At 27.6% G+C, this 24,976-nt stretch overlaps 1 protein-coding gene across 5 annotated transcripts in view; it reads left to right on the top strand.

Moving 5' to 3' along the window:
• The window catches only part of LOC107444246 (tropomyosin), an 83,023-nt gene that overhangs the window by 45,020 nt on the left and 13,027 nt on the right, over positions 1-24,976 (top strand). For 3 of the 5 annotated variants that reach the window (XM_043038841.3, XM_071177756.2, XM_087157615.1), the window contains exon 2: positions 14,103-14,228. In XM_043038841.3, the coding sequence (XP_042894775.1) occupies positions 14,103-14,228 (126 nt within the window). Of the gene's footprint in view, positions 1-14,102; positions 14,229-15,226; positions 15,508-24,976 lie in introns of those variants that run through there. The other 2 variants (XM_071177755.2, XM_087157616.1) reach the window with 2 other exon arrangements.

The following is a 24,976-nucleotide window of genomic DNA, read 5'->3' as shown; positions in this document are numbered from 1 at the left end:
CTCACATTTCCGTTCTTAGAAAATTTGAGTGAATATAAGATATGTTCAAAGAGAAAAAAAGTCTGTATTAAAATCTTAATATATTAATATGTCGATTAATTTTAAATGTAATAATTGGTAAACAATTATTTAAAATTAAAAATATGTTAACACTTTTTATATTAATCTCTGCCTTCGATTTTTTTTTATCACTCCCTGTTTGTTAGAAAGCCGTTGCTTAAATTTCTGGAGATGGTATAAACCAGTAATTACCAACTGGCGGGCCACGTGCGGTCCTCAAAGCCTTTTTTGTGGCCCACGAACTGAAATATATTAGTTGTTATTTTTTTACGGACAATTTTCTTAAAAAATCCTTATGGGCTTAAAATACTTTTCTTTCGTTAAATAAAAAAAGCCAAATTTCTTCGTTTCTCTGAAATTTAACGTACCAAAAGTGCAAAAAAAATTATTTCTCAGGTGAAAATCTACTTCGTATTTTGATTTGTAATTCAATACTTTTGTTTTGTACAACTTGATAAAAATATGACAGTAATATTTAATGTTCCTTCAAACATAAAAGAGTCCTACATAAAATTTTGATAAAGTTGCGGCCCGCCATTTGACTGGTGTTTTTAATTGCTGCCCCCGGCCTCATGTTAGTTGGAAACCCCTGGTGTAAACTATCTTTCTCTCATTTTGGAAATGATAATAACATGGCAAAAAGATAAATTTAAGTTCTATAAATAAAGTAAAAATTTAGTTACGTAAACATCTCCCCCTACTAAGCGCGATGTTTATGTAGGAGGGGGGGATTGTACTTTCAAGGGTGTTAGGAGCACGACTTTTTGAAATAAATAGGTATCTGTTATTGCTGTGCAAAAATACGTGCAAATCATAAAAATCTTATATCTGATTACCAATCTTTCTTTTTGAAGAAATGGATGAAAACACTTTAAAAAGGCCGAAAGAAGTCGGCATCCATATTTAGTAGTGAATCCAACCGTTCTACCTTGTAGTAAGGACTTGTTCGAATATCGTGACATATTCTTATGGGTTAATCGCCAGTTTCAGTTTAAAAAAGGGACCTGGGTCATATATCGTGGGTGTGTTCATTATGAATTGTCCTGTCAATATGAAACTTCATAACCTTGAGCCCGTATCACTGATTTCTGTTTTATGTTGGTACCTCTCAAATGTTAGTTAATTATTTACCTCCATGTGGTGACGCTACTTCATGTAACTTAGGGGCTGTTTAAATGTTACGTAAGAGCTTAAAGAGAAGGGTTTGATTTGCTCACTAATGTTGAAAATAGGGAAGAAGAAAGTGAGCAATATTTACCTAAAACATCAAAATCACATTGTTTTAAAATTTTTTCCTAAAACGAAAAAAAAAAAATCGCAACCAAAAATATTTGAAGTTTAATTTTTTAATAAAAGTTAAGTATAGATAAAAAAAAAAGAACAAAAAGTTCTTCCAGAATTTTCAGAGTTCAAGAGTTTAAACCACTAATGGAAAACAGAAATTTTTTGAGAAAGGAATTCATCAATTGATTTTATAATAAATTGAATTGAAAAATGAAATTCAAAAATGGCAAAATATAAAATTCAATAAATTGAAGTTTATTTATTGTAAAGTTATATGTTTTTTTTATGGATTTAATCCTACTGCTTCAATAAAGTTCAAAGTTCTTGCATAAGCATGTGATTTGTTTATTTTGATAAGGATAATCCAAAATTGAAAAAAAAAGAAAAAAATGCTTTACGAAATATTTGGATGGCCCTTTACAAGATAAAATCGCGATCTGTAGAATTTTTTTTTTCGAAGTATAAGGAAAGTAATTTGCATACACAGGAATATTTTGGTTAGAAGATATATTAGTTAAAGCTATAAAAATACGCGGAAGTATCGTTAATCATGAACTTGAACATGCGTGGGTAGATTAATTGTTGTTTTCAATGTTGTCATTTGCATGTTGTGGATTTGAATTTATTGTAATTGGGGATTTATTTCTTTATTGGCTGATTTTTCGGACTTTTAAAATTATTTTTCTTGAATAAAGGTGTGTATTAAATTGCTTCTTCTGTAAGTTTGAATGAGAAAGTAATAAGAATGAAAGCGTTAGTTTAATTTTAAATATTTGCATTTAAGCTAACTAAGATCAATGTATAATTATTTAATTAACTATGGCATAAGTTCTTGTATTTTTGTATCACTGCTCACTTTTACAGGATAAGTATTTTTATTGTCCCTCTCCTCAACTAATGATAATCTCCTTTTATCAATAAATTATTGAAAATGTAATGGTCAATGTGTTCATACGCTATCAATCACCAGAAAGTACGTGAACTTTTTAAACAACGATCCTTTACTTATGTTCGGTACTTTACCTATGCTCACCTACATATAAAAATAGTAATAAACATGATAATAATTACAGTAATTAAAAGAATTATAATAAAAATAACTAAAGTAGATATAATAATAATAATAATAATAATAATATAGTCATGCTTTTAATAATTATAGCATTTATAATGATAATGATTATAACTACAATGATAATTATAATAATGATAAAACAACTTTTTATTTGGCAAAGATGTACCTTTAGCTTTAATTTTTTTAACTTTTAAAACCTTTTTCAACGATATTGTAAGTGCTAAGTTTTGTATGTTTTTATAAATTATTTATTATTATTATTATTTGAGAGAGAGAGAGCGAAAGAGGAAGGGGGATATTTTTAAAATTTTCGCTGAGTTTTTCAAAACATTTGGTAATAAATAAGAAGAAAAGAAAAAAAAAAGAAACTAATTTAAACTCTCAGAGTTCCCTCAACTTGTAAAAAAATTTTTGCAATAAAAATTCATGAAATTATGAAATTTTAGATTGCAAAGGTATTTTTTACGGAACTTCTGTCTGAAGGACATTAGTGTTAAACATTGATATTAGTTTGCATTTCATAAACATGTTGAGGTAGTTATTTAATCTTTAGAATGCTTTTTCGCCTCTGATTTTTTCCTTTTCTTATTTTTCTTTCTTTCTTTTTTATTTGTTTCGTTATGATAATGCAACAAATGCAAAATATAATTTAAAACTTTATCCAAAATTCAACATTTTTATTGAACAGCTTGCTAAAAAATATTACTTTTAATGTGATACTTTTTAAAACGGAGCGCGAAACTTGCCATTGGCGAACAAATATTTAAGGCTTGAGAATACGATTCATATTTTAAAACGTAGAGTTTTAAACTAAAGGAGATACGCTTAGATTATTGTGCCTTAATCCAGCGGCGCGTGAGAGTGCTCTAAAATTAAGCAACGGTATTTTTCTTCTATTTAGAACAAAAAGTGATGAGTCATCCGCTATTTTCCGATCAAACCATTTGTTTCTAAAAACCATTGAAACCTAATTTTGATTTAATATTATCATTGCTGTAAATGACTTTAGAATTTGAAGTTTCTACATTATTTTATGGTTCTGGTTCCCAAGAAGTTCTTCAAACTACATCTGTTTACATTTTAAAAATTATTCATGTTTTTCATTTAAGTAAAACAGTTGAGAATAAAAATTTTAGTTCCTCTACTGTCTTTAGAACTGAAATTTTATTGTTTAGCAATTTCGATTCTAGACTTTAGTTCTTCCGATTAAAATAAGTATAATTAAGAATTTTTATTATTCAACCATGATAAGTTGGCTGATGGCGGGAAAGCTTGACGCAGCACAAGCTTTGCACATAAATTAAATTAAATTTTAAAATTCAATTATAAATTAAATTATAAAATTCAATTTATTTATTAATTTTAAAATTCAATTTACTTATTAATTTTAAAATTCAAATTATCAAATTTTATAATTTCATCCTTCTAAATATATGTGAAAATGTTTTTTTTTTTTGAAGTTTCAATTTTAAATAAGTAAATCACTATTTTTAACGTGATATTAAAAATCCCTTTATATCATTTTCATGGGGTAATGACTGATTAACCTCAATTTTAATAAATAAAAAAGTTGTTTTCTGGTTATTTTTTCAGTTGCATTGCAGACAATAGAATAGAAAATGTCTGAATAAAAATAACTCATAAGAAAATATTCTCACATTTTTCTTTAAGTATACATGTTCTTAAATGATGATGCCAAACAAGGAAGTAAAGATCTTGTTTGGCGATATCATTTATATTTTGTGTCTCCCAACGTCAACTAACTCTTGCAATAAGATATGTTTGGAAGAAAAAAGAGTTGTTTACGTAAGATATTGCTCATATTGGCTAGAAATTTAAGCCCTTTGAACGATTAGAGAGTGTGGTAAAAATTACTTATTTGATGGAATTATTCCAAATCCTAAGCATTTCCTCCCTATCTTTTAAACCTTTCAGAAGCTTTATTGTAAAACTCATACCAATATATTTTTTAAAAATTTGAATGATTTGATTGAAAATTATAATGATAAGAAATGGCGTAACTTTCATCATTTTTTTATCAATTACTCAATTATAATTTTTTAATATATCAATAATAGTATTAATAATAATAATAATAAAAATGAAACTTCAACTCATGTAAATACAAATTTTACATTACACTAATGACCGATTTTCAGCTATATTCCCAGAATTACAATGTTTTAATATTATTGGAGTTTGATTTATACAAGTATTTAGATTCAAAGTATTAAAACCAAACCTAAAAAACTAAAAATTGCTAAATTAAAGAGAACATATGAATTTATTTTTATTATGATGAATTTATTTTTTAATTATAATTTGCTCACTCAATGAAATACTATATTGAGTGAGCAAATTATAATTAAAAAATAAATTCATCTTCACATTTTTGTACGGAGTAAGGTTATTAACTTTCTCCTCTTTCATGTCTGGACTTAATATTAATTAATTAATAATATTAATTAGTTAATAATATTAATTAATTAATAATATTAATTTATTAATGATATTAATTAATTATTTATTTAAATATTTAAATAGAATTTTATAATAATAGCTATTAATTTTTATTTTAAATAACTTTCAGCACTGCGTTGTTCCAGAGCTAGTGTACATTTTAAGAATTAAAATTATATAATAAAAAATGCGAAAATTCCTTGATGTCTTCAAAATAATTGGTTGTTTTTGTTTTGTTTAAGTATTATAGATATTCACCACATTTTTATCTATTTTGTTAACAATTTATTTTTGCTTTGAACATGAATTTTGAACTTAAAGAATAAGAGGGATGATAAAAAAAAAACATACTGAAAAGAAAAGGAATCATTTAGTAAGAATTTTCTTTTTAATTAGTAAATTTAATCTTTCCCTCAGTTAAGTTTCTAATGTTGCTTTAACTATTTGCTTCAGTTTTATTCTCTATTTTGTGATTTATTTAAGGCTTCTGCTATTACCAACAAATAAGATTTCAGTAAAGGATTACATTAATTGGAAGGAAACATGTCATCATTTTCTATGAGAGGAAACATACTTATAAGCAAGCTTATAAATAATTGCGAAAATATAAACTTAACTCATAACGGAAGATCTGAAATCTCAGTTATTTTGAAAAGTTTCGAATTACTAACTTTAATGCATTTTTTAAATTTATTATTTTTATTTTTTTAAAATATAGTTTAATAAAATTTTGTTCCAGGTGGTTTTATTTTGATTTAAAGAATGCTTTTATTTAATTTTTATTTATTTATTTATTTATTTTTGTGATCATTTCAGCACTTGACCAAGCTAAACTTTTTAGACCCTTGTTTGTCGGTACCCACACCTTTTTGAGTAGAAATAAAATAAAAAAAATATCTATTTTTGAAAATAAATATTGATATATTTCAAGATTTCCATATTGATGTTTCATATCCCTGTATAAATATTACAACTAAAAGTAAATATGTTAATATTACTATTAATTTTTTTATTGCATTTCAACCATGTAATAGTTGTTTGGCTTAACAAGTTTAATTTTTTCTAAGTGCCAGCATTCTTATTTCCTCGTTATTTATTTTATATGACCTTAGACAGGAATTGTAAGAATTTATTTTTAAGGAAGGGCTGCTGCTGCCTCTTACCTAAAATACAATTTTTTTCTGACAATCGTCTGCGTGAAGATTTCAAAAATCGTCTGACTAATTGGTTTTACTACGAAAACAGCTGCTGTTGTCACTACGTGCTCCAGTTGCATGGTCGAAAAGACCTTTCATAAGATTGCGCAAGTTGCTACGAAATGCATCTTCATAATTAATTGGAGAATTTCGTGTGGAATCCCGAAATCGCGGAATTATATTTCTGGATCGTGATGTTTTCTCTTACACTTACACTATGCATGTCAAAAGCGATTTCCTACGAGGGCTGGACTAAATTAAAGAAAATAATATTTTTAGTTGAATTTAGTTAATAAAAAAAAAGCTTTTATTTTTATTATTTTTTAAAACACTGATTGCAACTGGTCAGTAGAAACTGAGTTAAGTTTCGCTTTAAGTTATATACACTCACATAATTCTGACTAAATAACGCATCTGCAATTTGTTTGGTGCGTATAGTTATAGTATTCATAAAGTATATAACATAACAAAACATTATAATTGTATACATTTCAAAAAATTAAAAATTAACAACACAAAAGTTTTAGTACACATGAAGCTAAATCATACTTGTACCGATGCACCAAATAATAATTTAGCAAAATATTTTATTTTTAATTATACACACCAATGATGATCAGTATTTACCTTGTATGTGACTAATAATTTCTTAAGTCTTAATTATTTAAATTATTACATTCAAAGCAATATGTTACTTAAGTATTACGCATACTCATATATCTCTTAGCTAGTATATCTCATTAAATCGTGCCCAATTTTAATTACTTTGAGTTTTAAAAATATTCAGATTTTTATTTTTTGATAAAATTTTAATTTTTCGCGCGGACATGTTCCTTTGTTGTTACAATTATTTCTAAATTCCAATTTTTTTTTTATATCATTTGTATTGCAGTTGTTATAAAAGGATATATTCACGAATCGTTAACTTTGCATCCCCATTTCTTGATTTGCTAAAACTATTAACAAACCAGTTAATATAATTATAAATAGTGTAGTTGTGTTTTTAATTATTTTCGATAATTATACAATTTTGATAAAAGCTCAATTCTGAAAAACTTAATTACGATCATTTTGCATTTTAGAAGTTTTTGCAAAATTGAACTATAATTTTTTTTCTGTAGACAATTACAGATTATTTGCAACTTTACATTGTTTCTTTATTAATGTTTTTTTAGTAAAAATACAGTTAAAAAGTAAAATCCTATCGATTGTTATGAAATAAAAACGAAAATAAATACTTAAATGAAAGTTCACGATTAGCCCAACGGAAAATTTGCATGAACTGTTGTAAACGTTTTATTGTTAATTTCCCACCCATCTATATATATATTTCTCTTACACGGCACCAAAAAAAAAGCCTCACTACAACTCTCCGAATGGCAACGTTAGAAAATCGACCAATGATTGCTGCCAAAAATGTCACATGGCAAATCTAAATGAGGTGGCTCAACATATAGCACTTTTAACCCTAAAAACATGATAATATTTAATTTAAACTCAATTAGGAATTAATTAATTTACTTTATTTTCTTCATATATACAGAGAACAGTCGGCAAAGAATTCTGTTAGATTAAAAAACATTTCGCTAAAAAAAGAACGAATTTTAAAAGAAATAAAAATAAACAACTTAAAAAACATAAATGCTGTTGCCAGCCATAGAATTTTTTGAAAGTTAACTTAGCAACATAAATCAAAATGACATAGAAGCGCAACTAGATCAAAATTATGATACCTGAACGCTTGACGTAACAAATCCTTCAATTCTATAAGTGTTGTATCGCCAAATGCCCAGATTAACAATTGTGTTTTTAAAGAAATTCTATAAAAAGTTTTATATAAAAAAACTTCTATCCAGCTACTTCTACAACTGCTTCTTGAAGAACTTGGCTCATTGATTAAAAATATTGTTTTAATTTTACAGTACTAACTTTACTTCTTACATTATTGCTATGACCCTCTTTCATTACATTTTACAACTTCATGCTAAATTTGAGGACTTTAAGTTGTTTTGTGGTTGAATACTGACATTTAGAAATGGGTACTTAAAAAAATAATATTTAGAGGTTAAGAGTTGCCTAAAAAAAACTAGAATTGTTGACACTAAATTTAATAATGGAAACAATCGTTTTTGTGAAAAATTGCATTGTATTGCTGACATCAAAACTATATATATGTATATATATATATATGCATTTTACAACTTCATATTAAACTTCTGTTGTGTGTCTGAATACTGACATTTAGAACAAAATTAAGGTTTAGAATTGCCTCGGAGAAATTTGAATTGTTAACAATGACTTAAATAAAAAGTTTTATTTTAACTGACAAATACTATACTACAATTTTAACTTTTTCTATGACTATACTCATTTTCTTACTCTTTTCTTTGTTTTTTATACATTTATATTTTTGTGATAAATTAAAAACTTATAGCTGTTCTGCTTCTGAACACTGATGAAAACACAAAATGATGGGCTTCATCAGCGATCAAAAATATATACATTTATTTTGCAAACTCCATATTATTAGGGTGGCGCCCTTCAGAGAATTAAAAATACAAAATTATCTTCATCGAAGCCGATGATTTACATCCGGCGTTCAGTGGCAGACTACTATTTCATATTGTTTTACAACACATGGCTTGAGCCCTCTGGTGGGAAAGACTTTAAAACAAAACTTACAACAGTTACTTTTCTCAACAACTGAAATTTAGAATAGTGTGATTAAGCAAAATATGTGAACTGTTTGAAATTTCAAATTAATATTGAAATGTACAGGTTTAGAATTTTGCAGTGAAAAGTTTTCGGAACTTCAGTATTCAAAAAAGTATACAAAAGCTAGACGTTAAGAACGTATCCAATGAGCGAGCATTGCGAAGCAATCCGAAAAGAACTGCGAAAGCAGTTCCGGGGGTTGACGAGCGCCAGCGAGCAGGGGGCGAAGCCTCCTAGTTAATTATAATACTTCTAATCAACAAATGCGTGTTTGTTTTTTGTAAGTGAGATTTGTGATTGATTTTGTAAATTAGAAAAAATTGAACAGATATTTAAAGATTTCTTTTTAAGGTAATTAGTTACATTATTTACATAAATGACCAATAAAATGAAATACAAAAATGACTGAAAAATAATACAAAGTTACAAAAAATGTGTTAACTTGCTTTTATTTTTTATTACTCTTCGTCTTGTGTACAAAAAAAAAAAATCTTTAGCTGATGCAGGGAAAAATTTGTCCATATATCTGCTTGAGTTGGCCTTTGTTTCAAAATTATTAAAAAAAAATAAAGAAGAAAAATCAGTCGAAGACAGAAAAAAGTTCATAATATCCAACTTCCCCACTTTTTCAGTTCACTATAGTACCCACAAAAAATAACATTATGCGTGTATAGCAAGGCAAGGGACATAACATTTCGTTCACTATATCCGGGAGTTCAATGTAAACCGTGTTCACTATAACGGAGGCTGACTGTATTTGCCAAAACTCGTATGTATAGAGATGTGCCCATACATCCTCATCTGAATACGTTTTATTCATTTATATAATTAGCAAAGCATGTTTTATTTTTGTACCAAAAATTAAGCTTCATTTTTTTTACCCCTACCATTTATCTTTTAAGGTCACATCATTTTTGCATTCCGAACTTTTTTCGCTTTAGCTTTAATCTTTGTTTCACATTTCTATTGAAAGCTGTTATGTATAAAGATAGAATGATTCATCGCAAATGAATGCAGTCTGAAATAAAAGTGTTTACTTTTTTTTTTTTATCCCTTTTAAGCAGAACGAGCTGTAAATACTATAAAAAAAAACGTTCGGTTGAACGGTTAGAAAATCTCATTATTTCTAGAATAGCATTATTTAACAAAGAAAACTGAGGGAAAAAAATGATAATAAAAATAACTATGGAAGAATAATAATGCGTATATTTTTTTTCGTAAAAGAAAAGTAGACGAAGAGTTAAAAAGATATATTGTTCTTATAAGTTTTGTAGTTGAAAAATAATTTTTATAATTTTATTATTATTTTGTTTAAAAATTTCTTCCGCATTTACAATTATTAGACCAGGGTTTTATATTATTAGCATAATTATTAGACAAAACCGGGAAATAGGGAGTACAGGGAAATTTTATCAATCCTGAAAAATCAAGGAGTTTAATTATAATTCCCGAAAAGTCAAGGAAAATGAATTAATTTGAGATTGAGGTACCTAAATGTTCGATATCTTTTTCAAAAAAAAATTTAACTTGCAATATATATTTTTTTAAATATAAATATTCAATCTTTAAGTGTGTGTGTGTTTTTTTAATATATTTTTTTAAGGCATAAAGGAAAAATTAATAGAATTCAGGCCGCTGGTTGTAAAATCGGGGAAATTCAATAAAAGAAATCCAAAAAGTCAAGAAATAGTTTTTCTGAGCATTGCTGCCCGGTCAAACAGTGAACATTTATTTCAGAATTTAGATTTTGATAACTAAGGAGTTAGGCGATTTTTAATGTTCTGTGGATATTGTTACGATATAATCTTTTGTGTGTCGCAACTTAATATTTTAATTTAACCGATAATTAAATTTTTTTTTAATACTAAACATAGAAGTTTTTGATATCCAATTGATTTCCAGTTTTTAACCCGGTTTTTACCCCGTTTTTGGGATTGGGGGAGGAATTACCGATCCCTTTATTATTCCCTTTCCGTTTTCTCGAGTGTGAGTGGCGAATAACTTTTGACCATAATGTTTTTAAAAGGGAGTAGGTGGTTCTTAATCTTATGATTGGTTGACTTATTTAGCATATGATTGGACATTTACTTTTAACCAAAGATAATTGGTTTTAATGGATGGATTTTTAAACGCTTTCAAAAAGATTTCTGGAGCGAAAAGGGAGATAGAGAGAGCAAATTTAGCATGGAATGATCGAGCGAGTTTTAAACAAAAGGTGTGGAGAATAATTATTAACTAATTTTTTGAAACTAATGAAATAAAAAATTATTAAATGAACAGAATTTTGTGAAAAATAAATAAAAGAATATAATTTTGGAGAAAAAAAATTTAAATTAGCTTGCTTGATATTAAATATATTCTTCATTCTCATTTCTTCCACAGCATGCATAATTTATTTAAAATTGTTGTAGATTTTGGTTATCAATATATATAAACAGTTAAGCCCTTTACCTCAAAATTTTTAAGAAACATATTTTTCATGCTTTGTTTCATTATTTTGTATTAACTTAGGCCAAAATAAGTGAAATTTTTTATTTTTAGCACTTTTAGTAACTTACGATTATAAAATACAGCATGAAACACCAGTGGCTTTTTCTGTGTTGAAGATGGTAAAAGTTTTACAAACGCGGCCACTTCCAAATAATGATTTTTCAAATTTGCACTTATTTGCAGTTAGTACTTATTTCGAAACAGTTATTCATCTTTGAAATTACTCTGATTTATAAAATAAATTATTGATAAATTTTTGAACATGAATGAAAAAAACTTTTTTTTCTTCAAACTACTCTTTTTGTGGATTTTATATTTTAATACAAATATAATTCCGATAATATAACAGATTTTTTTTAGTAATTTTTAAATATTTTTTTTGATAATTAGAAAGTATCAAAATATATTTTTGCTTGTAATTATAGCGTCAGGAAAAAAAATAAAAATATTTAAAAGGATCACAGGTGTCCCATCGGCGTCAAAGAGTAAAACAAATATGTAAACCTGATAATGGTACAGTGAAACTTTTAGCGTTTTATTGAACAAAATTAAGCATAACCTCAATTGTTATTGCGCGACCACTTTATGTATTGTAAATAGCTAGGACATCCGGATTTAAAAAAAATATCAATAGTTGTGAAATCTCATTTGCGCAAAAAATTTGAAACTATTTTTATCACTTTGAAAAAGATATGGATATGAACTTCCTGTCATATTTTAGAATCGAGAGCTCATCTTGTTGATAAGAAAAGGACAGTTTTGTGGCTTTATTTGGTTGATAAAAGTGAGCTGGGTTATGAACAATAAAAAAACTCTATAACATGATTATTTAAAAAATAGTGCACATTAACTAAACTGTTTACACCTTTTAAAATAGTTTTTTTTTTTGTAGAATATTTTCCCGCTGATTTTCCCAAAATATTAATTTATTCAAACAAAAAAAAATTATTCTAACATAAAATAATATTAGAGAACTCAGGGCCTGTAATGTTTTTTTAGCGAATTATCAATTATTAGTCACCACTAATTAATGTATCTACGAATGTAGTTGCATTAACGAATATTAATGAGTGTAGATGTTTTATGATGTATTTGTGTAACTTACAATAAGCAATTAAATCTTTATTAATGACCAATAGTTATTTATTTCAATTAATTATAATTTTACATGAAGTTAATGGAGCTTTAACTTACTTAAATACCAAATAAACTTAATTTATATCTCGGTGACTAATTATTGGGAACGAATTATTCGATTGATTTTATTTATTGACAGAAAACGTGAAAAAATTGGCACTTTATGTGTTTGTTTTGATAGTTCAATACGTAGTATAAATTATAATAATAAACGCTTTTTTTGTGTCTAATTAGTGCGCTCAGCATATTTTTTTATGGAATTTAAAGAACCCAATAAGTATAAACAAAAGCGTCTACTGTTACACCATGTGTTATTAATCATGCAAATTGGTACCTACTATTGCAAATTTACAAATTGGTATCTACGATTGTAAACATGCAAACTGGTACCTAAGATTGCAAATGTGGAAAAAGAACAAAATGAGTTTTTTTTCCCCTGACTACCTGTATAGCCCGATATATTATTTTATTTTATAACCGCCGTAGAACTGCCGGTCCAATTTTTTGGGTTTACGACTACTAATATTTAAATCCGTATCCTTGAAATTTTGAACTCAATCCAGAAGACAAGGGAACTCATGAATCTAGTATTGGGAAAAATTTTGCTTTCGTGGAGGACTTTTTGATGGAACAAACCCGCATTTGCGTTACATGGAGAGGAAAATCACGAAAACCTCTCAGGTTAGCCAGACGGGAAGGTGACTCTAATTCATGATCCGTCTACCACTGAGGATATTTTATGTTAGCACTGTGGTCGGTGCAAGCCGGATGCGGAATTCGTATCGATCAGCCATCGCTGGGATTCGAACCCGGTTCACCTCATCGGAAGGTGAACCCTCTATCCTCTGAGCCTTCACGGCTCCCTGTTAAAATATGTCATTATGATCAACTATAGAAATTAGAAATTCTGTCTTAAGTACTTCTCCATGATAACATTTTAGAGAGGGGGAGTTTTGATACTTCTCTCGCCGACTCCCTCTAAAATTCGTCCTAAATGTTACGAGAGTAATTTTTTTGTGATACATAATATTAAAATTCATTCATTATTCTATCTTAATTACTTCTCCAAGATCACATTTTAGAGAGGGAAGTTTTGATACTTCTCTCACCGACTCCCTCTAAAATTCGTCCTAAATGTTACGAGAGTAATTTTTTGGTGATACATAATATTAAAGTTCATTCATTATTCTATCTTAAGTACTTCTTCAAGATCACATTTTAGAGAGGGAAGTTTTGATACTTCGCTCGCAGACTCCCTCTAAAATTCGTCCTGAATGTTACGAGAGTAACTTTTTTGTGATACATAATATTAAAATCATTATTCTATCTTAAGTACTTCTCCAAGATCACATTTTAGAGAGGGAAAGTTTTGATACTTCTCTAGCCGACTCCCTCTAAAATTCGTCCTAAATGTTACGAAAGTAATTTTTTGTGATACATAATATTAAAATTCATTCATTATTCATTCATTTTTTCATAAACGTTTTAAATTATAATTGGTAAAATTTTTTACTAAAACCTATAATAGTATATGTTCATCAGTAGGATAAAGGTGTTTTATCTTAACATTAAATGAAACTGATTTTAATTTTATTGTTGAATATAACAATATGTTTTGACAGGAAATTTCATTTTTATCATATGTATTTTTTATTGGTCGATTAATGATGTGTTAATATTTTTAGGCTGAAGAAGAAATACGAGCTCTTCAAAAAATGATTAAGAACGTAGAGAAAGATCTAGATTTTGTCCAAGAAGAACTTGTACAAGCAAATTCAAAATTGGAAGAAAAAGATAAAGTTCTTCAAACGGTAAATAAAGCATTATTTATTTATTTATTTATTTATATAAATATTTACAATAATTGTATAAATAAAGAAAATTATAGAAAATCGACACTTAAAGTTGTTTAATTTTTTTTATAATGGAAATAAATATTTCTGCCGAAACTTCGATTTAAATGTTATTAGAAATGTCTAAAATGACCTTATAATTATAATATATGACCATATAAAACAATGTTATTTATAAATTAATGACTGTAAATAAATAGAAAACATAAAATAATAAATAATATAACCTGAGCATAATAAATACAACGGATTAAGTAAATAACTTGATAAAAATCAAACTAATAATTAGTAATTTAATAATTATTTCAACTTTTGACGCTAGTACAAGAAATAAAAATTTTTTTATAAAAAATGTTTCCAGAAATTTTTTTTAATCACATTTTTATTATTATGCAACTTTTTTTTAAATATTTTTTTCTCTTAAAGAGGTGATATTTTTGAATGTATAAATTTTTTCTTTTGACGTTATAAAATTTTATTTCCTTTAATTTTGAAATTTCTTGATTTTTAAATGAAAAAAAAAAAAAAAATGCCAAAAGAATTATATAAATTTTTTTTTATTTGTTTTGTTTTATGTACTTTCTCTTTTATTATTCTTTCCTTTTCTGAAGGGGACATTTTCATATTTTTTTCCAAGAAAGAATGCAAATTTTTATTTTTTGCGTATTAAAATTTTCTTTTTGAATTTTCGAAACCTAACAAATTTAGAAAAACAAAACAAAAACAAACAATACGTTGTTTTTGTGGAGTAGTTTCGATGTGAAACTTTAGAGGGCACCACTGTATTTCGAAACTTTCGATTTTTTTTTAATATTTTCGCTAAATATCTTAACGCAAAATGCTAGGAAAGAAATGATTTCTATTCTAGATTGCTTCAAAATTTTTATGAAATAAGGAAATATCAAATATCGATCAGCATCTAAAGAAGCCGGCGTTTTGCAAAGAAAATTCACGACTTCTCTTTCAACCGATGGCAACACCGAAACACGCCCAATTTGGCTTGATTATCGTGTCAGCGGTCGCGCCTGTGTGTCAAATTCGTCCCTCCATCCGAAAATCTCTCTAAATTCACATATCTCCTAAATTTTTAAACAAGATGACGACTATTCAGCAAGGTACCCTTTTAGAAGTTCTAAAGAAAAAAATGCGTAGCATGAAAGAGGAATTGGAAGTCGCTAAAGAAGCCGCGGACGATGCACAGGCACGCCTTCAAGAGGAAGTCCGTCGCCGAGAAGAGGTGAGAATTATCGCATTCCTTACATGATAATGGTCATCATCGGTCAGTTACGTGACATAATGATGTATAACACTAAAAACATACGAGTACTGCTATGTATAAACCTAGTGTTTTCTGTAATGCTGAACATAATGGCCTTAATTGTTATTTAAATGGCATTTGATATATAATGTAATCTGCACCGGTTAGATCTAATTTTCTCTTTTTACAGTTTTGTTTATTCAAAATTTAAAGATATATACTCAAAATTTAACTATCAATCTTTGCTTTGTTTGTTCAAACGAGAGCTTAATTATTTACTTTAAATAAATCTTTTGCTTTATAAATGATTGCCTGCTGAAATTTATGGTTTTGCTCTTGTCAGTTTTATAAAAATTGATCTAGTAAAGGGTTGTCTCTCAAATCATTGACAGAATATGTGTTATTATTTATAAATTAACAGTGTTTTAATTATGTGTGATATTAGTTTATTTATGTATTGTTACTATTAATAAATGTGTAATGTTATTTTAATCTTATTTATTGGTATAGATTTCAAAAGCAAACAATGTTTTCTCATTTTCTTACCATTATTATTCTCCAAGTGTGAGAAAATGTTACTTTTGTGAGGGATGGATACAAATGTTTTTGAAGACTAAAGATATTCTTTTATAGTAAAGAACTTGCACGTACTTTATATTCATTATAAATGTTATTTTAACAATGTTTTAAACTTAAATTATCGTTCCCACCATCCCGTGTTATAATTTCATCTCTTTAATAAAACCTTATAATTTGGTATTTTAAATATTAAGCGTGACAGCTTAGTATCTTCTCTTGTCTCTTATTACAAAAAATTAGAAATTTCTGACAAAAGTTTTTATTTCTGTTAGTCTATTTGTAGTGAATGGCCAGGGGTCTGTCCAGGCCGAATTTACTACCGTTTAGCGGGACCTTCACAAATTCAACTTTAGGAAAAACGGTAGTTTCACAAATTTTACTTTAGGAAAAACTTTCACAAAATACTTTTTCTTAAAATTTAATTTTTATATCCCTTAAAAAACAATAAATCCGTATTTTTGCCATATTTATGTGTTGATTTTTTAATTTTTCACAAATTATGTCCAAATTTTCACAAAATAGGTACCTTTCAGAAAAACCTAGACAGACCCCTGATGGCCCAAATGTGATAATAATTTTTAAGTTATAATTGCATTCTAATTTATTCTACAGCTATTAAACGTATGATGGTTTAAAAATATGAAATCTAAAAAGACATATTTGGGAAGAATAATGATGAAATGAATTTCTCAAGAAATTAAAATAACTGTTGTCCTTCAGTATCATGTATAAATGAGGCAACTTACAGGTTATAGAGACCACAAAGGCAAGTTAGTCAGCACGCTAGGACAATATTAGATTCTGGCCACTGGCTGCTACCAATCTGGTAAAAAGTATAGTGCGTATTGTAAGAAATGATTAAAACAAGTATATTTTATTGGCCAAATTAAATTCTGTTTATTACTGCCATGGATTTCCGTAGGATGAAAAAATTTTCCTAAATAATGAATTAACTCTTAATTGAATTTTTATTATAGGAGCTAGTATTGAATTTTGGTTGTTACGCGTTGTAACAGATCGTAATACTTTTTTATTTTCGTTTAATTAGTTTTTATTTGTGGTAAAACTACAATTTTATTTTTGTTTCGTAAAGCTTCAAATCCATTACAATTCAAATATCAATATTTTTGAATTAAACATGTTTTATTTCGAGCTACCTAATAATATTGCCTATGTGCGGGTTAAGGAAAATTCAGAAAAGCGGTGACCAACACATAGTCCCTATAATTAGTAAATGCAGGGGTCTGTCTAGGTGTTTCTGAGAGGTACCTATTTTGTGAAAATTTAGATTTAATTTGTGAAAAATTAAAAATTATATTTAAAAATCCAACACAAAAATATGGCAAGAATATGGATTTACCATGTCTTAAGGAATACAAAAATAAAATTTTAAGAAAAAGTATTTTGTGAAACTACCGTTTTTCCTAAAATTAAATTTGTGAAACTACCGTTTTTACTAAAGTTGAATTTGTGAAGGTACCGCTAAACGGTAGTAAATTCGATCTGGACAGACCCCTGAAATGCCTAAGTGAATGTAACCTTAAAACCTTATTTTATAACCATTTGAAGAGAAGTTGAAATGTCTTAATCAAATTTTATTAATATTTTAAAAATAGCAAATGTGTTAAACTATCACCAAGCATTTTTAGAAGGGCGGTACATCCCGCCAGTTTTTTGATCCCTATAAATGCATCCTCCTTGCCCTTTATGTAAAAATCAGCTGCCTTTCCTTAAAAACATTGTTTCTAAAAACATTCTTAACCACATGTTATGATGAAAAGTCCATTTCTTATTTAGTTTTCGGTAATTTAACTTTAATTTTTAATTTCATTCCCTCTTTTTTAGTATGCCTTTTCTTGTCTAGGTATATAGTTTAAATTCTCATGATATTCGGCCCCAGAGATATTCAAATCTTTTATTTGGAAGGGGGTGCATTAAAGAATTTTTTAGTGATTTTAAATTTAAAAATTTTTTTTTTTGAATGAATATAAAATGCATCTCTAAATGTTTATTTTCTCATAATTTTCAATCTAAATTATAAAAAGCTCTTTAAAGTTATTAATCAATTAGTCCTTATTTTTAGTTTACTTTCCTTTGAAAAAAATTTGTACACACATTTATCTTGCCTTTAATTTTTAAATGCTCTACATATTTCTGTTATTACTTTGTGAAATCTGCTTATAAAATAGTATAAGAGGCTTATTTAAAAATTGATGGCCAAATTCAGTTATTACATAACATACATTTTTATAAATTTTAACGGTGAGTGCCCTTTGAAAACTCTAAGTGCCTTGTCTTTTTTTGAACTTTGAGATCACATTAATTCTGATCCAAACCGACTGTTAAATTATGTGATAAAGGGATCGTTAAATTCTGTATACAACTTAATATGAAAAGATTTTTTTAAATGAGTTCATGTGAAAAATTGGAATTTTCTGGTTCTTTATTAAATTTAACTTGTTTAATTTTTTCTTATAATTCATATTTCTGAACAATTGTATTTGTCAGTTTTAGTTTCTTTCATTTTGTCTAGTTTCTTCGGTTTTTTATTTTAACTGTTAAAGAAGTTTTTTTTTTTTTAATAGATAAAGTGTCTACCCTACTTTTAATTCAGTTATAAATTGTATCTGTAAGAAAAAGAAATATCTCCATTTTCCAATCTATACTTTTCAACTCAATATCTACAACAACAGTTTAAACAATTTAGAACAAGCTTCATTAGCTCATTCTAAGTTATTTAATTGTTATATAATTGTTGATTGTTATATTTTATTCTTTTTAACTTGCATTGTACAGTTTATTTTTAAGTAATTACATCCAGTTATAATGTCCATCCTATATTATTTTTATATTCATTAAGATCAATATAGTTGGCAATGTATTGGAGAACTGGTGCAGAAAATTTTCAGATTAACATTTCCCAAGCAAAAGGGTTTTTCGGTTTGAACTTAATCCCAAAATTCTTAAAGTTTTTTCTTGTATCTTTCATTTCAATAATTTTTTATAATATCTTAAAAGTTATAATATTGTTAAAATTTATTGAGGATAATTTTTTCTTCTATAATAAGAATAAATTTGATTTTACACGATTATTGAGCAAACTAACGTTATGTGTTAAAAATAACGGAATTCAAATTACATATTCTTTGGTGAAATAGTTATAATTTATAAAACTAAATTTAAGGTTTCGTTCAAAAGCTTAAGGTATTCAAACTGACACATAAAGATTGTGTTATATTTAACATGACCGAAACTATTCCTTTTCTTTTAAGACAGTAAGTTGGTATGGCATAAGGAATTAAAAATTTTGTAACTTTTAGCATTTTTCTCTTTTATTAGACCAAAAAATTCCCCTGAAGCTCCTGAATTTTTCCAAAACTTAGTTCTCTTCATCGGATCAAAAACTTTTTCTTTAACTATATCTTTGATCCATGGGAAATCAATCTATGATTTGTTTACATTTTAATAATTCTGGAACTATTAGACTAATTGAGCTCAAATTTTTTATTTTGCTGTTTAAGAATAATGCAAAAATAATAAAAAATTTATGTTCCTTACAATTTAAACTTTTTTCTACTAATGTTAAATCAAATAATAAAAATTTATAAATGATCATTAACACTAAACATACCAACGCTTAATCTATACCTATTTCTACCATAGCCGGTCAAATGACTGGACTTCATGATTGAATGTATGAAATATGGATGTTTGGAAATAAATAAATTAAAAACACTTTGTTATAATTAAACAAAATTGTATATTGCCAATTTTTATTTATTACAATCACAAAGAATAAGAATTTTTAATTCATTACTCAATACATTTCTTACACATACAGAATGTTTCCATTGTGCATTTTCCACAAACATATTTAATCTTATTATTTCTATAATTCTTATTATTTCTTCTAAGAACTTGTGCTGTCTTGATTGTTTCGACATTTTCCTGGGTAAAAACTAACGGTTAGTAAAGCTATCAAAATAAAATGTAAGCTACTTACCAAAACATTTACTTTTTGTCACTTTTTCTTACATGAAAGTGCTTATCTAAAATTTTAGGTACTTTCTTGAAATGTGAATTCACAAATTATTCTGATTGAACTAACAACACAACAGTCGAATTGTAGCATTACACTGTAATTTCTAATCCTTGAATACCTTATAAAGCAAACGATTGTTCTCCTGGTCAAATGACTGGTTGTGGTAGAAATAGGTATACGACAAGTATTATTCAAAACAAACAAAATACTGAAAAATAATAATATTAATGGTATATAATTGATAGAAGAAGTCATGAAGTCAAATGTGCAAAAACAATAAGACGATAAGTGCATTTTGGATGCAAAAGTTCTTAAACGGTCATTTGACTGGTTATAGTATGTATAGTGTTAAAAATTATTTGCTTGAAATTTTCTTTAGGTGAATGAATTTTATAACTGAGTGCAAAGCAGTTTCGATTTGTTTTAAAAGATCTCAAGGCATATCGAAGTATAAAAAAGGTAACATTTATATTAGAGGGTGCAAACCTCTTTAACTCTCGTGCCTAAACCATAGGGACCATACTTTCCAGTTTCTCATTTCTTTATTAATAATTACTATATTTGAGGTCACTCCATAGAATCATTAAAATTTACTTTTAGTGTGCAAAGATCTGATCATTAGATCAAAAGTTATTCAGGGTGCTTCCTTTTTTACGCCTTGTACAAATATGCTTAAAGAAGATAAAAGAATTGTGTTAAAAAATGTTTCCCAGAGCTAAGTTCTAAGTGGCTGACAAGGGGAATGAAAGAGATATCAAAATTAAATATCATTCCCTTTTTGATCAATTAAAATTCAGAAATTCATGTTGATGGAGCTCTACATTCAGTCCCAGTCTTAGAATGTCAGAGTTTTACATTTAAATACCATCAACTTTAATTTAGATTATATGAGAAAAATTGATCTTATTTTGAATAAACTGTTTTTAATTTGTTTCCTTATTTATTTAACGATTTTTCATCAATTGTTTCAGTTTTGAGGGCTTTGTTAGAACTGCCATTTCTGTCGTCAGAATAATTTGGTCAGCTTCCATGACGTACGTAATGATGTATATGCTTGGCGCTGTATAGCCAATTCTGGCTTTTGTGCCATTCAGCTCAACTTCTAAAATGAAGCCTAATACAATCAGTCATTTGTTATAATGCTAGAATACTATATGACAAAGTATATTCTAATCCTTGATTTTATTCAGAAGATATATTTTATTGATAAAAAAAGTAGTTAAAACAGTTTTTACTTATACAACTACAGGAAATTTAGTTTCAGGATGTCAAATGTTTTTTGGTGGTAAAGTTTTGCCTAAGGGCTTTTGATGTGGCATTTTATTCTGCTGTTAAAACCTGCTAGTCCTGATCCTAACTGAAATATCTGCTATAAATTAGTAAACTAGATTTACTATTAAATGTATTGAGTTCATTAATGTAACCAGGAAATTTTTCTAGGGTATAGTGGTATAGTTACGGCTACTCACTGGATTAAATTATTGGTATCATATTTTTCGAGATTACAATTGATTGAATTTTGATGATTCTCGTACTTTGATCCGAATTCGTAAAGGGGGAAAATAGGTTTATTCTAAGAAAGTATGTTTTGATACCTGATTTTTGTTACTTAACTATTAGTTAACACTTGTTAGTATATTTAAGGTTAACTCTTTGAGCCATTAAGAATGTCTCTTAGCTTATGAAAATCCTATCATTAGAACTAGAGTTATTCAGGATGAAATTTTTCTCTCTCACTGTACTGTCAATCCACATAGAGCAAATGTTCTGCTTTTAATATTTGATTTGGCAAATTTGATATCTAACTTAACACTAGAAAGACTAAAACTTAGTATATACATATAATGCCCAAAAGCAGTCAAAATGACTGGATTGAGAACAAATAACTAATGTGTAAAGAAATTTGTTTAAAATTAATTTTTAAAATTATTCACAGTTATATAACAAGTTATTAGTAAATATTAACAATAAAAAAATAATTATATGTTGTACAAAAAGTCATAAAATTCTGAGAAATAGTGCCATTATATACGTCATTGTTTTTTTAAATTGAAATTAAAAAAGCCGTCAAAATGACTTCCTTGGGCAAACTAGTGTTAAGGAGAAACAGAAATTTTCGAATCCTGCGAGTTTGCTTTCATTACACGTATTTATGCAATAATTTGGTGAAACACTTGGTTTAAAAATATTTATTGTGATGATCTGCATCCGTATTGATATGTGATTAAAATCCAGTGCCTCTACTAATTGAAAACTTTCTCTGCTATTGCTTGGAACGAAAGAGGATTAAACGAACCGTAGGAGAACGTCCTTCAGCAAGTTCTGAAGAAAAAGCCTTTGTAGCAAGATGTCCCACAAACACATGATATTTTATTTTGCACGATCGGACGATGCACTGCACCGGCCCTGAGTAACAAAATAATAAAAAAAAAAAAGTGATTTGAACGTGCCGGCCGCATCTCTTAGGAACAGGTTTCATTGAGAATGAATGCCGCTGGAATATTTTAACTCTGGTTGTCTTATCTTTTCATTTAGTCAGTCACTTTTTTTGGGTCTGTTTTTGTTTATGAATTTTTTAAAATAAGATTTGATTTGTAATGCATTTTACATATTTTGTTTAAAATTGAATTGAGAAAAAAAAGTACATTTATTTTTAACCTGTTATTGATAAGTATTCTGTGTTAGATACTGAAATGCCACAAGAATTATATTTTTTTAATATGTGGCTCATATGGTAGCTAGAAAAGTTGACCTCACTATTGCTAGATATTTTCTAAGCATGATTTATAAACATTAGAACATTAAGTCCATTTTGTGTATGATCGTAATATAACTTAGCTTCTTTTCGCCTTTTTTAAATTTTTTATTTTTTAAACTCGCACAAGTGTAAAAGATTTTAGTATCTTCCACTCTTTAGTCTTTCCAATCAAGGGTAAAGTGTATGTCAGTTTTTTAAAGTAAACAAAAGGGTTCAATAAAATGTAATAAAATAATGAAAATTTTATTATTTATCTCTAGTGTATAAGTTTTATCGTTCAAACGCGTGTTTTGTGTTTCAGTGCAGTTGAATTGAAATTTTTGTCTTCTTCATTTTGTAAAGAAAGTTGAGTATGTTAACTAACTACCTACCGAATATTTATTTTCGTTATATCCTTTTCCACTGCCTAATTAGGAATGGGCTTACGAAATTTATTAATTCCAAAATAAAAGCATCTAAATAATTCTGTCTGTTGGCTAAAAAGGGTTAGGTAAGCTCTGAGCTACACTCATTTTATTTATCTTTCTTGGGTTGATTTATCGTTCTTGCTTTCTTAAACTGAATTTAACGTTCTTGTTTTCGCAGAAATGTTTTTTTGGGAGTGGCGTAGCTAGAAGGTGCAATAAGAAACGTCTACCCCGGCGCAATGTAAACATAATTTGGAATGAGTTCTAGAACACATTGATTTACTCTTTTAAAAACCACCTGTTTTATTTACAAATTAACGGACATTAAAACTTCAATTCCCCCCCCCCCCAATTTTATTTAAATTTTTAGCAGGATGCCTATTGTAGTTGTCATTGCCTTTTTTTTGTTTGTTTTGTTTTCAAAATAGTTATTTTTAACGAAGTAGGCATATTGAATGGAAAAAAAACGGTACAGTTAACACTCATCATTTAGTTAACCGCTTATCATTCAATTATCAAAAACTGTAAGCGTGACAAAAAAGAAACTTAGTAAAAGGTGAACTTAGTTAAATTTTTAATTAAAATTAAAGAAAAAAAAATATATATAAAACACAATTTTACAATCGTATTCAGTTTAGTTCGGCATGATTTAGTTTTTACAGAAGCTAAAAACTTAAAAAAAAAAAGGCTCCTGAAAAGCATTGTTTATTTAAAAGGGCGCAAAACTAAATATGCCCCCAGGCGCTGTAAACCCTACTACGTCTCTGTTTTTCGGGTATTAGTTATTATTGAATGAAAAATATACCTGACGCTGCTTATAAAAAGTGTTAGATAAGCATCTGAAACATAAATTGTCTTTCTATTTTGTCGCATCTTGTTTTTTTTTTTTTTTTTTTTTAATATTTATATAGCTTTTTTCGCGTAATAAAAAGAAAACGAAACGATTCGTCACTTCGTATGACCACCCCCGCTATTCGATTAACCGACTCGTGTCTGTCCACTTGTTTGTAACGACCTTAAAAGGCATGACAAGCTCGAGTGGCTATTTATCGAGAAATAAAGATGTCGTTGATTCCTGAGATACTCTCATCATTTTTTTTTTCCTTTTCTTCCCTCTAGCCACTTGGCCTATGTTTTTCTTTAATACCCACTATACGAACGTCTGTTAACGAACTTTCTATTAAATTTGGATACCTCTCTTGCAACATCCGATTAACTTCATAAAACAAACATAAATAATTATCTGAATAAACTGAAATAATTGAATGAAGAAATATTTTTTAATTTTTTGCGTTGTCATTTAGTGGTGTTAATATTTATTCTTAGACAAATTTGTTTCGAATATGAATATATATATTCAGTTAAGTGCTTTGAATATAAAATTAATATAAATAAAAGAAAACCAGAAAGTGTAGTTAAGTAAATAAATTAGGCAAGTGGAAACTCCTCTTATGTACCCTCATACACACCCTCATTCTGTAAGACGTAAACTGAGCTTTTTTCCATCAATATTCTGAGTTCTGTCTACACGTGGCGAGTTGTTTCGTTTTTAGTCTTGCATAGATTAGTTTTTCTTAGGAATTCTCAATTTGATTTAGCAGCCATTTTTATCACTCAGAATAATATTTATTCTGATCTTATTTTTGGCCGAAATGTTTTTCT

This window comes from Parasteatoda tepidariorum, chromosome 2, assembly GCF_982258835.1.
Source record: "Parasteatoda tepidariorum strain Cologne lab strain chromosome 2, Ptep-v5.0, whole genome shotgun sequence".
Taxonomy (NCBI): domain Eukaryota; kingdom Metazoa; phylum Arthropoda; class Arachnida; order Araneae; family Theridiidae; genus Parasteatoda; species Parasteatoda tepidariorum.
Note: the sequence above shows the minus strand (reverse complement) of the source record. Positions and strands in the feature narration are given on the sequence as shown.